This window comes from Eptatretus burgeri, chromosome 14, assembly GCF_056783735.1.
Source record: "Eptatretus burgeri isolate ZD-2024b chromosome 14, Ebu_testis_v1, whole genome shotgun sequence".
Classification (NCBI taxonomy): domain Eukaryota; kingdom Metazoa; phylum Chordata; class Myxini; order Myxiniformes; family Myxinidae; genus Eptatretus; species Eptatretus burgeri.
In genome coordinates this window covers 74,836,434-74,850,776 of record NC_140974.1, presented here as the reverse complement: position 1 = coordinate 74,850,776, position 14,343 = coordinate 74,836,434, and the positions used below count along the sequence as shown (strand labels likewise).

The 14,343-nt window shown below is 42.7% G+C and overlaps 1 protein-coding gene across 13 annotated transcripts in view; it reads left to right on the top strand.

Moving 5' to 3' along the window:
* LOC147013640 (rab GTPase-activating protein 1-like) overlaps positions 1-14,343 on the top strand; it is a 337,271-nt gene that overhangs the window by 102,951 nt on the left and 219,977 nt on the right. For all 13 annotated transcript variants that reach the window (XM_085855705.1, XM_085855704.1, XM_085855702.1 and 10 more), the window contains one exon: positions 4,733-4,835. In XM_085855705.1, coding sequence (XP_085711831.1) covers positions 4,733-4,835 — 103 coding nt within the window. The remainder of the gene's footprint in view (positions 1-4,732; positions 4,836-14,343) is intronic.

Sequence of the window (14,343 nt, the reverse complement as noted above, 5' to 3'; positions counted from 1 at the left end):
TGGAAGAGCGAGGACACAGAACAGATCAGGGCACAACAAAACAAAGAGAACAGGAAGAGAAAGGGGAAATGCCAAGAGCAGGGCGGAGGGAGAAAGGTAGACGGACGCAGACAAACATGGGATACAGGTAACAATGAGGTTTAGGCGACAATGTACCGGGTGGACAAGATGGATGCATCAGATTTTGGGAGGGTGGGGGTGGTTTAGTGGGTGCAGAAATAAATCATGTCTTTTGATGGGGGTGAACAGCTTGAAGACTGGGAGGGAAGAATGATATTGAAGAGAATGTGGAAGGTGGTTCCACAGGTGGGGAAGGAGGAATAAATGAGTGGAGGTGAGCAGTGGTTCTGGACTTTGGCAGTTTCACTGGGATGGGATTGCTGGTGGATCACATGCATCCTGCAGATACCTGAGGGGGGTGGGGGACAAAGCATGGAGAGGGCAGAGGGTGAAAAACAGAAATGAGGTGGAAGAAAATAGAGACCACCGACCTGTCGGCGATGATGAAGTGATACGCCCATGGACTCAGCTTCATCCTGAGAGATTCCAATGATTTTGAAAGTCTTGGTTTTAACAGTGTCAAGCTGAGCAAGATGCAGTACTCCATCAAGTTTTGTTGAAACCCCTGTATGTGGGTGGTTCGGAGCTCAGGTGTGCCAAGGAAGGACTTTGCACAATGGAGGATGCCCAGTCCGGCATCTGGCTTTGGAGGCCAACTTTGAAATGTGGCTTGGCCAAGAGAGATCATGGCTGAGAGTGAGACCCAAGAGTTTAAGTAACTGAACCTCTATGAGACAGTTGTTGAGAAAGTAAATGGAAGGGCTTGCGGAATGGTAGGGAGAGAGATAGATATGGATATAGATATAGATATAGATATATTTCTCAGGATTGTTTGACTAGTTTGTGATTTTTGTCAAGGTCTGAGGAGGCTGCTGCCTGTTTGTGGATTAGAGAGAGAAGGATGAGAGATGTCATGGCAGAGAGTGGGGTCATATTAGCAAAGAGATAAAGGAGATTTTCCAGAGCATCAGTGAGATCATTGATGAAGATGAGGAATAATATGAGGCCTAGATCACTGCCTTGTGGTACTACAGCCTTGACTGGGAGAGGAGATGAAAGGGTTCTGCTGAGAGTCACACATTGGCTATGAGAGTGGAGGAAGTCAGTAATCCAAGAGTGGAGTTGGCCTTGGATTCCATAGGCAGACAGTTTGGAGTGCAAGGCAGGATGCCAGACTGTATCCAAAGCTCGAGATATGTCCAGAGAGACAGTCCTGATCTCATGTCTCATATTGAGGGCCTCCACCATTGTTGAGAGAGTTGTAGCAGCATGTCCAAGGTGGAGTGTCCAGGTCTGAATCTGGATTGATGATCTGAGATGAGGATGTTGGATAAAAGGAATAATTTTATGTCGACTGTGGTGATGGATTCCATGACCTTCCTGATGATTGGAAGAAAGATAATTGGTCTGTAGTTAAGGTGATCAGTTTTTGCACTTTTTTTTTAATGTAATGCAGTGATGTTGTCGGATTTCCAAGCAGATGGACCATGACCTTGAGTAAATGACAGGGTGAAAAGGGCAGAGAGAGGAAGTGCAAGACCAGCAGAGCAGATTTTTTTTTTTTTTGGACACATGAGCTGATGCCGTCCGGGTTGCCAGAAACTTTTCCACCTTCTCACGTGCAAAAAACACATAACTCAAGAGAAGTTGGGAATGACAGGGAAGGATGGGTAGCTACATAGAGAGAGGGGCTTGGGAAACAAGATTTTGAAGCAAATGCATAACTGAGCGCATTTGGCCTTCTCACGAGTGTAGTTGGCTGTGGTGCCATTTAAACTGAGCGAAGGAATGGAAGGGGAGTACACACCAGCGACCGACTTGTCAAGGCACCACCAGATTTTAGAGCAGGGAGACAAGTTTTAAATGTCACCCTCTGCCACAGTTTATCATAGCTATCTGATTTGCCACACGGTCACGGATGTTTAACCTCAATATGGGGCTGTTCAAAAATTACGTAACACTTTTTTTTTTCGGGAGGCACGTACGATTATCGATTAAACCTAACTAATAATTTTTATTCGACATATGATGATACATTTTGGGGCCCCTCATCATGATTAACACTCGACCCAAATAAAGCCAATGAAAATCTGACGCAACAAAGCCAGACAGTGTATAATCAGCAGAGGCCTAATATGTTGGGCCCACCAGAAAACTAAGATGGTGGCCATATCATTTAGTCTGGGTACCATTGTGGGTGGAGTCAACTTACAGATGTGGGTGTGGTCTGGCAGCTGTCCGACTAATGGGTGATCATTTCAAAAATCAACCCCCAACCAGAACCTCACCAACAGCAATGCGGAACTATTACAGACCCGCAACATGTTGCAGGTGAAAATGTAAACAAAACACCATGAAATCTTCATCAGCTAATGTTGTTCATCCCCTGTGCCCAAAGTCTCTTAACAGTAAGAAGGATAAACGATGCTTTCCTTATGGTTATGTGATCACTCCGAATAATGTTTTATTCAGGAGGGGCCATCTACGTACTACGTACGCAAAAGTTGCAGAAACATTTTGACTCCAAAAGTCAATTATCTCTTACACCCTTTCTCTCAATTTTTTACTCCAAATCTCACAAACTCGGTCTTTATTTTTTTTCCCATGCTCTTCACTATTCTTATTTATCTTCTTTCAATTAAACCTCCCATTCCCACAACCCAACTTTCTGCCTCTCCTCCAAACGGAATACACAATCTCTAGACAACATGGAATCACAATGCTTCAATGGAGTAGGATAATTATATAAAATGATTCGGCACATTCGTTTACAATTTCACACATCAGGGAAGAACCCTCCCACCAGATGGCATGATATGATACACATTTACTTCGACAAAATGGGGTGCTCCCCGACCCTGAACCCACGGGACTATTCATTTTTTTGACTTCCTAAAACATCCCCGTGTAACCTTCGAGTACAACCACCCGTTTTCAACTCATTCTGTCCACCGGCAATGCTTTCATCCACAGCTCGATGTGGTACTGCTCGCCCTTCAGGTCTGTCTCCCCTACCTCACACCTTGCTCAGCTTAATGCCATGGAAACCAAGGCTTTCAAGATCATTGGAATCTCCTGCAATGAAGCTGAGTCTCTGGGCCGATCACTATGCCATCGCTGACAGGTTGGTGGTCTCTCTGTCTTCTTCCGCCTCATTTCTGGTCTTGCACCCTCTGCCCTCTCTGTGATTTGTTCCCCCCAGGTATCTGCAGGATACACGCGGTCCACCAGTAACCCCCTCCTCGTGAAAATGCCTAAATCCAGAACCACCGCTCACTTCCACTCATTTATTCCTCTTTTTTTCCCATCCTGTGAAACTACCTTCCACACACTCTTCAAATTCATTCTTCCCTCTGTGTATTCAAGACAGCTGTTCACCACCATCTCAAGTCATCCCCCATCCAAAGCCATGATCTTTTTTACACCTGTTAAACCACTCCCACCCCTCCCAAAATTTTGTTTATGTATCCATCTTGGCCACCCCTTGTGTTCTCCCCAACCCTCATCGTTAGCTGCATCCCTTGTTTGTCCGTCTCCATCTACCTTCTCCCCCGACCATGCTATTGGTGTTTTCCCTTTCTCCTGATGTTCCCTTTGTTATGCTGTGTCCTGTTCTATTCTGTGTCCTAGCTCTTCCACGAGCCGAGATCATGTATTAAAAAAATGCTTTAAGAAAATGGTGGGACTGCGTCAATCGGACAGGTGTAGTTCTGCAAGGTAGAAACAGAAAGCACGAGCCACCTCCTATCAGGATGTAAAAATAAACTCATGTCAGAAGAGCTGTACACACAAAGGCATAACAAAGTATGAAGAGTAATCCACCAGCACATGTGCAAAAACTTCAATATCCCAGTTCCAGAAAAGTCATGGAAACATGAACCAAAATGAATCACTGAAAACAAGGAAGTAAGACTCACATCAGACCACATAATCCCATCGAGCGTGAACATCATTGCGAACAGATATAGTACTTAGGTGTAAAAAGAATACATGGCATTGATAAATGAGGTTTCAGTACCCAGTGGTTTTAGCCGAATCAACGCAGAAATGAAGAAAATGACCAAATACCAGGATCTCAAAAATGAAGCATAAATATCTTGGAAGCTGAAGAACACCAAAATAGTACCAATGATCATTGGAGCAACTGGAATGAAGAATAAGAACCTCACGGAGATCTTAAAAACTATCCCTGGGAATATTACGACAAACGAGCTACAGTTGGAACCTGTCCATGGCTCAGAGAGAGAGAGAGAGAGAGAGAGAGAGAGAGAGAGAGAGAGAGAGAGAGAGAGAGAGAGAGAGAGAGAGAGAGAGAGAGAGAGACACGCAGACGCAGACGCAGACGCAGACGCAGACGCAGACGCAGACGCAGACGCAGACGCAGACGCAGACCTCGGAACAAAACTTTGAGAACAAGAAAACTTCACACCTTGGTTCATGAATCGCGATCCCCTTTAACAAAATGGAGGTGGAAACTTCGAGACATGGGTGGACTCCGTTCCGCCTTCTGAAACTCATATATGGAGATAACAACCAATGATGCACACATGCACACAGACATGCATATCAAATTATGGTGTTATTTTTAATATTTGAAAAGTGAACCTGCTTTGTTCTTTTCTCTCTATCTCTATCTCTATCTCTATCTCTATCTCTATCTCTCTCTCCATAGGAGTCAATGGGTAAAGCTTTACATGGAAAAGCCTACAATATCACAGGACGTTTGGCACCATCCTTGCCTGCGATGAAAACTCTCAATGAAGAAACTGCTCGTGGTGAGATTGTTCATCTGTCTGTGTCTGATTAATTCACTGAAAATGCTGCTTTGCACAGGTCATCTTATGGGAGGCTCTTCGGTCATTAAAAGAGGTCTCCTTACACACTTTCGATATCTTAATTGATACACACCCCTGCACTGCAACATTCAGTATTGTTTCTACTATGAGTATACTGTTACTTCTGCTGTGAATCTACCTTTTAAGCAATCATCCAACATAAAAAAAGAGAACTTTACTTATCTTGTCAGTGGTACAGGATGAATTGAATGTTCTGCTCTCAGCACAATCTGTCCCTTTTCTACTGAAAGTATGTCAGATTTATTCTCAATGTAGCACTTCATTGAACCTTAGTTTTGTAAAGGCATCCCGTCGCATATTGGTGAACGCTTCTCTTTGCGTCTCTCGTGTTTTCGTTTGAGTACTTAGCTCATGATGCTGGGACCCCAAGTTCAAATCCAATTTGCTCTGTTGATTTGACCATTGTCTCATTGTCCTTGTAATTAGCGTTAAAACTGCACTGCTTATGTCTCATATTGTCTTTGTCTTCTGTGTAATAAATGTAAAAGTTCTGCCATGAGCCTTAAGAGTATTGTTTAAAAAAGAAAAGAAAAAAAGAAGTAATTGGAGAGCATGTGTGAACATGCCAGTCATAAATTGCTCCAAGGGATGTAGCAAAAACACGAAATCCTTCATCATTACCTTAATTTTCATAAAAATAGTCTTACATGATGGTGCAGAAGGGAGTATACATACATTTGAGTGGTCTTGTCTGATTTGGATTCTCGGCCGAAATATAAACTCTCGGATAGATACTTCAGAGGCAGAGGCTTGTATCATAAACTGTGCCATCCCTTCGATGGAGATTAAGCTGGTTGTCCCAAATGCAAGGATTCGCTGGTGGACTTTAAAGACCTAATGGTGTCTTTTGTGAAAAGTAGGCAAGTTCTTGCTGGCAGCCAGAACATCTTGTTTTTCATCATGTTCATCATGTTCGGAACAAATTGTTGGTCAATTCAGGTCCAGCTGAATGACAGGTTTGGTCAGCTGGTTGATGAAACACTTGGGCCAAAAATCCCCCATGGTCAACCCCACAAGAATGTGGGAATAATTAGCTCACTTCTGTCTGTCTGTCCATCTGTCCACAAACGTCAGATTATGATCGAGGAAGAACCTATTTAAATTGAATGTTATATTTTGAATACGAATCGGAAAACAAACCTGCAGTTTGACAGTACTTACTGTATGTGATGTATAGTTCTCCAACCGTTTGTCGTATGGGAGATCTCAATTGGAGACCGCTTCATCAGGCCTTGGCCACACAGTCATTACTCTGGAAGTTTAACCCTTCTGTGCCTAATGTATGTCCTTTTTGTTTACTTTGATTTTGTCCCAATCGCACATGCGCAGAGAGGAGTGAGATAATGTTTCTACTCTATCTGCCTGTCTAGCAGTCAAACAAAATTTATATCATTCCAAACAGGGAACTTACTGCTTTTAAGGATGTTATAAAGGACATAAACAACAGGCACGAAGAACTTATGTATATGAGATAGGGTGATGTAATCGTCCCTGTGTAAAATGGTGGTTAACGTCCAGAATTAATTTATTTATATGACTTATATAATCTTTATTTTATTTCATTTGAATGATATACATGAATACTGTGCAGAGTAAGGTGTTCATGAACTCTATCGTTTTATGTGTGCACACCACCTCTTGGAAATATAAAAGCGCATTTTTTAAACTCGTTAATCTGGCTTTTCTGGTTTTATAAAAATGCAAGCTCAGCAATACCAAGGAAAGATTTCAGAAGCAAACGTACTTATTTTTATCAGTCATGTATGCAATTACAAAAAAACACGTCCAAGAAATAGAAAAAGAGAAGACAACCTTTTACACTCGACAAAAGCATGATACAGGGTTTTTTGTTACAAAAAGGATATACATTAGGCCCAGAAGGGTTAAACTTCCAGAGTAATGACTGTGTGGCCAGGGCCTGATGGAGCGGTCCCGTACAACCAACGGTTGGAAAACTATCCGTCAAATTCCAACTTGGAGTGACGAAGGCTCCTCCAGGTGAAGTTCCTTTCCATTGTTTTCTTAAGGGTTCTGTATAACCAGGTAAATAAACTTCAAGACAAATTTTACAAATCACCTTTTTCCCATGATGTGGAACACACCGGACTCGTCACTGTTTGAAATGAACACGCCATGTTGTTTTTGAGAAGTGATTGAAAGTTCAGGAATGGAGAGGTGAAAATCTGCTTCTTCATCTACCCCATTCTACCAAATATTTAATTGTAAAAGAAGTCTGAATTCCCGTCCTCATGACTTTGCTCACTGTTCTGATTGAACGATAAACTATTTTCTGAGGAAACAGAGCTGGCAGGTAACCATAGCTTCAAGGAAGGCTTCAGGAGATCTCGTACTTTGCTTATTCTAGTATTTATAAAATATTTCATAAATGACCTGCTGGTAAAGATTACAGACACACCTTTCTATATAAGGTCCCACAGTTGATGGTGTATGTCAGAGTAGAAACTCTACCATGAAGTCCAAGGAACTGTCCGTGGAACTCTGAGATAGAATTATGAGGAGGCATCGATCTGGGGCAGAGGATAAAATAATTTATAGTGTTGAAAGTTCCCAAGAGAACAGTGAGCTCCATCATTAGGAAATGGAAAGAATGTGGAGCTACCCAGACTCTTAAAGAGCTGACTGTCTGACTAAACTGAGAAACTGGGCAAGAAGAACCTTTGTCAGGGAGGTGACCAAGAACCAAATGACCACTCTGACAGAACTACAGAGTTCCTTGGCTGAGGTGGGAGAACCTGCCGGAAGGACAACAGTCTCTGCAGCACTTCACAAATCTAAGCTTTATGGGAGAGTGTCCAGACGGAAGCCACTCCTGAGAAAAAAAAAGCACATGACAGCACACCTGGAGTTTGCCAAACGGCATGTGAAAGCCTCTGAGAACACGAGGCAAAAGATTCTGTGATCTGATGAGATGAAAATTGAACGATTTGGCCTGAATGCAAAGCGCTACGTCTAGCAGAAACTGAGCACGGCTCATCACCCATCTAACACCATACCTACTGTGAAGCATGGTGGTGGCAGCATCATGCTATGGGGATGATTTTCAGCTGCAGGGACTGGGGGACTTGTAAGGATAGAGGGAACAATGAATGGAGCCAAATACAGGGAAATCCTTGAGGAGAACCTGCTTCAGAGTGCAAAAGACCTTAGACTGCGGTGGATTTACGTTCCAACAGGACAATGACCCAATCATTCAGCCAAAGCAACACTGGAATTGCTTCAGAACAAGGACGTGAAAGTCCTTGAGTGGCCCAGCCAAAGCTCAGACTTGAATCCCATTCAGAATCTGTGGAAAGACTTGAAGATTGCTGTTCACCAACGCTCCCCATCCAACTTGACAGAGCTTGAGCAAATCTGCAAGGAAGAATGGGAGAAAATCCCCAAATCCAGATGTTTAAAGCTGATACAGGCATTCCCAAGAAGACTCAAAGCTGTAATCACTACCAAAGACACTTCTACAAAGTATTGACTCGGGAAGGGGGTGGGGGGTGGGGTTGAATACTTATTGACTGAAGACATTTCGACTTTTCATTTTTCATGAATTTGTAAAATTTTCAAAAAACACGTTTTCACTTTGTCATTTTGGTGTATTTTGTGTCGATCACTGACAAAAAATATAAGTTTAATCAGTTTTAAATTCAGGCTGTAACACAACAAAATGTGACAAAATTCAAGGGGTGTGAATACTTTCTGAAGGTATTGCACCTGCTTCAAGTTCATAAGGGAGAGTTCCAGGTCATTGTCCATTCCACCTGCTTGGCTAAGCAAGGTATTAGTGAGAGGACACAAGGCCACATCTTCACAACACAATAGACACTTTATTGTCATCAGTCGAAAAGCCATTATTCAACTTGGGATGTGCACCAAGCTTTGACCACCTTAAGCCAATGATGGCCTTCCCAGGAAAAAAATCAATCAGAACCTTCTGAATGCTCGTGATCAAAGCTTGAGGGGGCTGGAGTGCAATAACTCTATTGCTATTACTGTTACTCATGCCTTAAGTGACAGGAAATGGAGCATTCCTTTCCCCCTTGCAAGATTCTGTTCAATACTATCTAGGAAACCATCCCAATTGTTTTGCACATAATTTGTAGTTCCCAAGTAGATACCTTACTGTTTAAAACCATCCTTTATCATAGCATTCTTCTTTGAATAGATATGGAGAAGAGAGGGGGAAGATTGTGACGATGAAAGGGGGTCTGGGAACACCCAAAGGGCAAAGCTGTCGTTCCAGTTTACCTTTGCAGATGAGGAAAGCTAAAAATTGATCAGACAACGAGATAGCTCAAAAACATTTTCCTGGTTTTGAACAGTAACACGCAGGTCATCAGCATAAGCTGAAATAATTTTCGAACTGTTTGATATCGACAACCCAGTTAAGGAGGTACAGAGAAGAGCCAGTCAGGATTCAACGGAAAGTGTGCACAACATGCCTGACAGTGGACAGCCCTGACGGATTATTCGCTGAAAAGGGGAAGGGATGACGTGGATTATTGTTTTCTTTTAGCAGGGATGATGCATTTTTATTGCATAAAGGCTTTATGCAAGAAATTAATTTTTCCCCAAATCCTGCTCTAGTAAGAGCGACAAACGAGAAGGAATGATCCACATTGTTGAAAGCTTTTTCCTGATCCAGGAGTAATAACCCAAAAAGCATGAGATGTGCTTTGACTGATGGTAATTAATTCTCGAACCAAAAATATACTTTACTGGTCAAAAGTATGAGAACACCCCCATTTTTCCAGTTTTTACTGAAATTTAAGCAGTTTAATGTTTTAATGTATTCTGAAATTAAAGCATCGAACAAATAAACAATTGCAGATAAAAAAAAAGAAATCATAGAATCGTTTTGTTGAACAAAATTTAATCCAAATTTTTGACTCATCAAAGTAGCCACCTTTTGCAGATAAAACAGCCGAACATACTCGTGGCATTCTTTCTGCAATGGAAATCAAATATTGTTCAGAAAGTTCTTCCCAACACTTGCAGAAGTTCCCACAAATGTGTTGCACTTGTAGGTTACTTTGCTTTCACCCTTCTGTCCATTTCATCCCAAACCAGCTTGATGGGGTTTAAGTCCGGAGACTGTGCTGGCCATTCCATGATTTGAAGTCTACCGTCTTGTTCTTTTCTTCGAAGATAGTTCTGACATAGCCTGGAGGTATGTTTTGGGTCGTCATCTTGCTGTATGATGAACCCCTGACCAACTAGGTGGAGACCAGAGGGTATTGCTTGGTGCTGCAAAATGCAGTGATAGCCCTTTTGTTTCAGGGTGCCAGTCACTCTGTGCAAGTCGCCGACTCTGGATCCAGCAAAAGAGCCCCAGATCATCACGCTTCCTCCTCCATGTTTGTCAGTTGGTGTCACACACTGAGGAACCATCCTTTCGCCCCCTCGACGGCGTACAAAAACCCTGCGTGATGAACCGAAGATTTCAAATTTTGATTCATCGGTCCATTCGACCTTCTTCCAGTTTTCAGTAGTCCATTAGTGGAGCTTCATGCCCCAGGCAAGCCTCTTTTTCTTATTTTGCCATCTTATCAATGGCTTTCTTACTGCACTCGACCTGTCAAACCTGCAGCTCAGTCTTCTCTTCACAGTTGAAACTGAGACTTCCTTACTTCGACCAGTGTTAAGCTGTGCTTGAAGCTGCTGTCCTGTGAGCCACCTATCATGCAAGCTGTTGACTCTCAGAAACTTGTCTTCTGATTGTGTTGTAGCTTTGGGTCTGCCAGACCTCTTCCTGTCAGAGTTTCCTCCAGTTTCCAAGTGCCTTGTGATGGTGTAGGAAACTGTACTCACTGACACCTTGGCTTCCTTTGCAATTTCTCGAAAGGAAAGACTTCCACTTTTAAGGGTTATAATGGTCTGTCTGTCTTCTTTTGTTAATTGTCTTTTTCTCACCATTATGATAGCAACATCCTACTTCTTGCAGTGCAATATTGTCCACATAATGCTTCAGGGGGTGTAGCAACACAGTCTGTTCCAACACTGCTTTTATGTAGACAGAGGGTTTGTAACTAATCAACAAAAGTCGAGACACCTGTAGGAATTGTTTGCATCAACAGTCAAGGCTTAATTTACTTCCATTGCTGCAGAACAGCTGCAGTTGCTAACCAATTACTTGTTCCCTGGAAAAGGCCTTTTTTAACAACTCTGAAATTGACATTATTTTTCAGTTTTTGGTAACATAAACTTTTTTTTAACCTCTGGCAGTTTACCGCTTCGCTTTGTACCATTTCAGGTTATTCACTGGACTTGAACTGTTTAAATTTCAGTAAAAACTGGAAAAATGGGGGTGTTCTAAAACTTTTGACCGGTCGAGTACTGTCATAAATGGATCGCTCTGGGATGCAATATGTTTGGTCATTTCCAATCAGGAGACAAATTACTTTTTTTTCTCAGATGCATTGCAAGCACTTTTGACTTTATTTTATAATCAGTATTAAGCAATAACATAGGCCACCAATTTTTAGCCAACTGCAAATCCCCTTTCTTTTAGAGAAGACACAAGACAGCTCTCCTGTAGCTCACCATGATCGAGGCTGTCAAGAAAAAAATCTCAATTGGAGCAGGATATAGAATATCCCAGGATGCTTTGTAAAATTCAGCAGAGAGTCCATCAAGTCCGGGAGCTTTGTGGTCTTTGAGTTGTTTTAATGCTGCAGTGAGCTCCTCCGTAGAAATGTCAGACTCAAGTTGATGTTGCTGATCTTCAGAAAGAGATGGGAGAAGTTAAATCATCTCATTTGTCATATTTTTATCCACAGATCTTGGCGTAAACAGATTTGGGTAAAAACCTTGCAGTGAATGTTTATTGTCATTCTGATTAGATGAATCAAAAGAGCACCTTCAGAAGAGCATAGACTATGAATGTGTTGAGAAGTCTTGGGAGCCTTCTCCATTTTGAATCATTCCTTGTTTGGAGTTTTGAGCTGAATTCTGTTCATCCAGAGGTGACAACCATTCACTCTTTGATCAGTTCATCCAGGAGGGTGTTTTATTTTCTTCCGTTAACTGCTGATATTGATCACTTTCATTCGCTGTTTGAGCTTCTTATTCACGATTAAATACTTCATTTATTAAAACAGATATCAAATCAGACATATTACTGATGGCATATAACTGATATAGCTGCCAAAATGGCCGATTTGGGGATTTTGTGCAGTCCCACCACTATCGAGTATTTAATTAGCGTAAGAATATTTTAGCTTTTAAATTTTTTGCCATCCCAGTCTGAAAGCATCTTTAAAATGTATATCTTGTAAAAGTTTGACATGAAAAGTGCAATATGCACTTCAGCAACAATGAAAAGGTAAAGTACAAACCATTACAACTGTACGATGGTTGACAAAACCTGGAGGGCTTACACTCACACGTGTCCTCTTAAAGGGGAACCCAAATGCTCAGACCACGTCAACGCTAATCTATCCCTTGATACCCAACAATATACATATGATGCGTCTTTTTCCGATTTCCGAATTATAAAGTGGGTAAAATTGTGATTAAAGGTCGAAATGATCTTGTTATTCAGATTCGCCATGACGTTACACATGGAAGCAGACCACCAGATCCGTACTGTTTCTGGGTGACATCACAGTACGATTGCACTCAAATGGCGAATAATTTTCGATTTTCCACAAATATGTCAAGTCGATACATCATTGGTGCTTGTGTAGCAATACAAACCGAGATGTTTCATACTACACCAATGGCCGAAAGACCCTGAGCTGCCAAAAATTGGACGAGGTTTGTCTGAAATACCCGCAGATGGATCGGGCCTAAAATATGTTCGCTCTTATCCTCGGAACATTTTACAGATTAGGATTAGGAATGTGGGGCTCTCAACAGAAACCTTTGCGTTCAGCCTGGAGCACCCCAAGGCATTGTTGTGGCCCCCATATTTTTCCTAACCTTCATCAATGATCTCACTGACTTTAATATCCCCTTAATCTCATTGCTGATGACTCCAACCTCTGCTGTGACATCCCTCTTCCTTTTCTCAGACAGGCAACAATTTCTTCCCTCTCCTCAGATCTTGACAAAATCACAAACTGGTCAAACACTCGGAACATGTCTTTCAATCCTGAGAAATCCGCCACTTGCTTTCTCTTTCCGAAAGGACCGTACTGCAAACCCTCCCATCTACTTTCTCAACAACTCTCTCAAAGAGGTTCAGTCACTCATACTCCTGGGTCTCACTTTTAGCCTTGATTTCTCTTGGGCAAACCACATTTCAAAGTTGGCCTCCAAAGCCAGTCGCCGACTGGTCATCCTCCATTGTACAAATTCCCTCCTTGACACACCTGAATTCCTATCCACCTGCAAGGCTTTCATCCGCAGCTTTATGGAGTACTGCTCTCCCCTCTGGGCTGGCTCCCCTGCCTCACATTTTGCTCAGTTTGACGCCATGGAAACCAAGACCTTCAAGATCATTGGCATCTCCCACGATGAAGCTGAGTCAATGGGCCTATCACTTTCCCCAATGCCAACAGGTTGGTGGTCTCTCTGTCTTCTTCCATCTCCTTTCTGGTCTTGCACCCTCTGCCCTCTATGTGCTTTTTTCCCCCCTTGGATATCTGCAGGGTACACACAGTCCACCAGCAACCCCTTCTCATGAAACTCCAAAAATTCAGCATCACTGCTCACCTCTACCTGTGGAACCAACTTCCACATTTTCTTCAACCTTATTCCCTCCAAGCCATCAAAGCATGCAAGCTTGTACCATGTGCAAAATTACGCAGTGTGCAGTGTGCAAGCTCGTACCACGTGTAGACTGCATACCACATGCAAGCTCATACTGCGTGCACACTCATGCAGCATGCAAGCTTCCCCTTGGTGGCTCTCACAGTCCGAACAGGCAGATGTGAGCACAGACTTGCCAAATGACTCGTGGTACATAGAGCTTGATGGACGAGAGTGAGACAAATCAAAAGTCCTGACGCCTGAGACAAGTCGAGAGCACTCCTGGCAGATATGACTAGTCGAGAGCACTCCTGGCAGGCTACTTGTGGTGGATCGGAGCACTACTAGACAAAACCTCCTGGCAGATGGGACGAATGGAGTGTTGAACGCTCAGCAGATCGAGATGCTGGATTTAGTGGAAGGGTTGTGCACAAGAGCACTTGCCAGTCCACATGTAAAGAAAGGCTGCTGTAATGTCTCTTGGTCAGTCTCTTCACGGAGGTTAAAACCATCTGGTCTGAACTGAGGTTTAGCTCTTCTGCCTTTTACACCCAACGCAAGAGGATATGTTGTTGTTTTCGTTGAACATCATCGATGACGTCGAACACACATCACAAGCACATGACGCCAGCTGCAACGAACAGCTGTGGTGTTCCTTATCCTTTAGCTCTTAATGTGTTATTTCGCAAGTAAATCAGAGAATGAAGAGACCACTTCTGGGCTA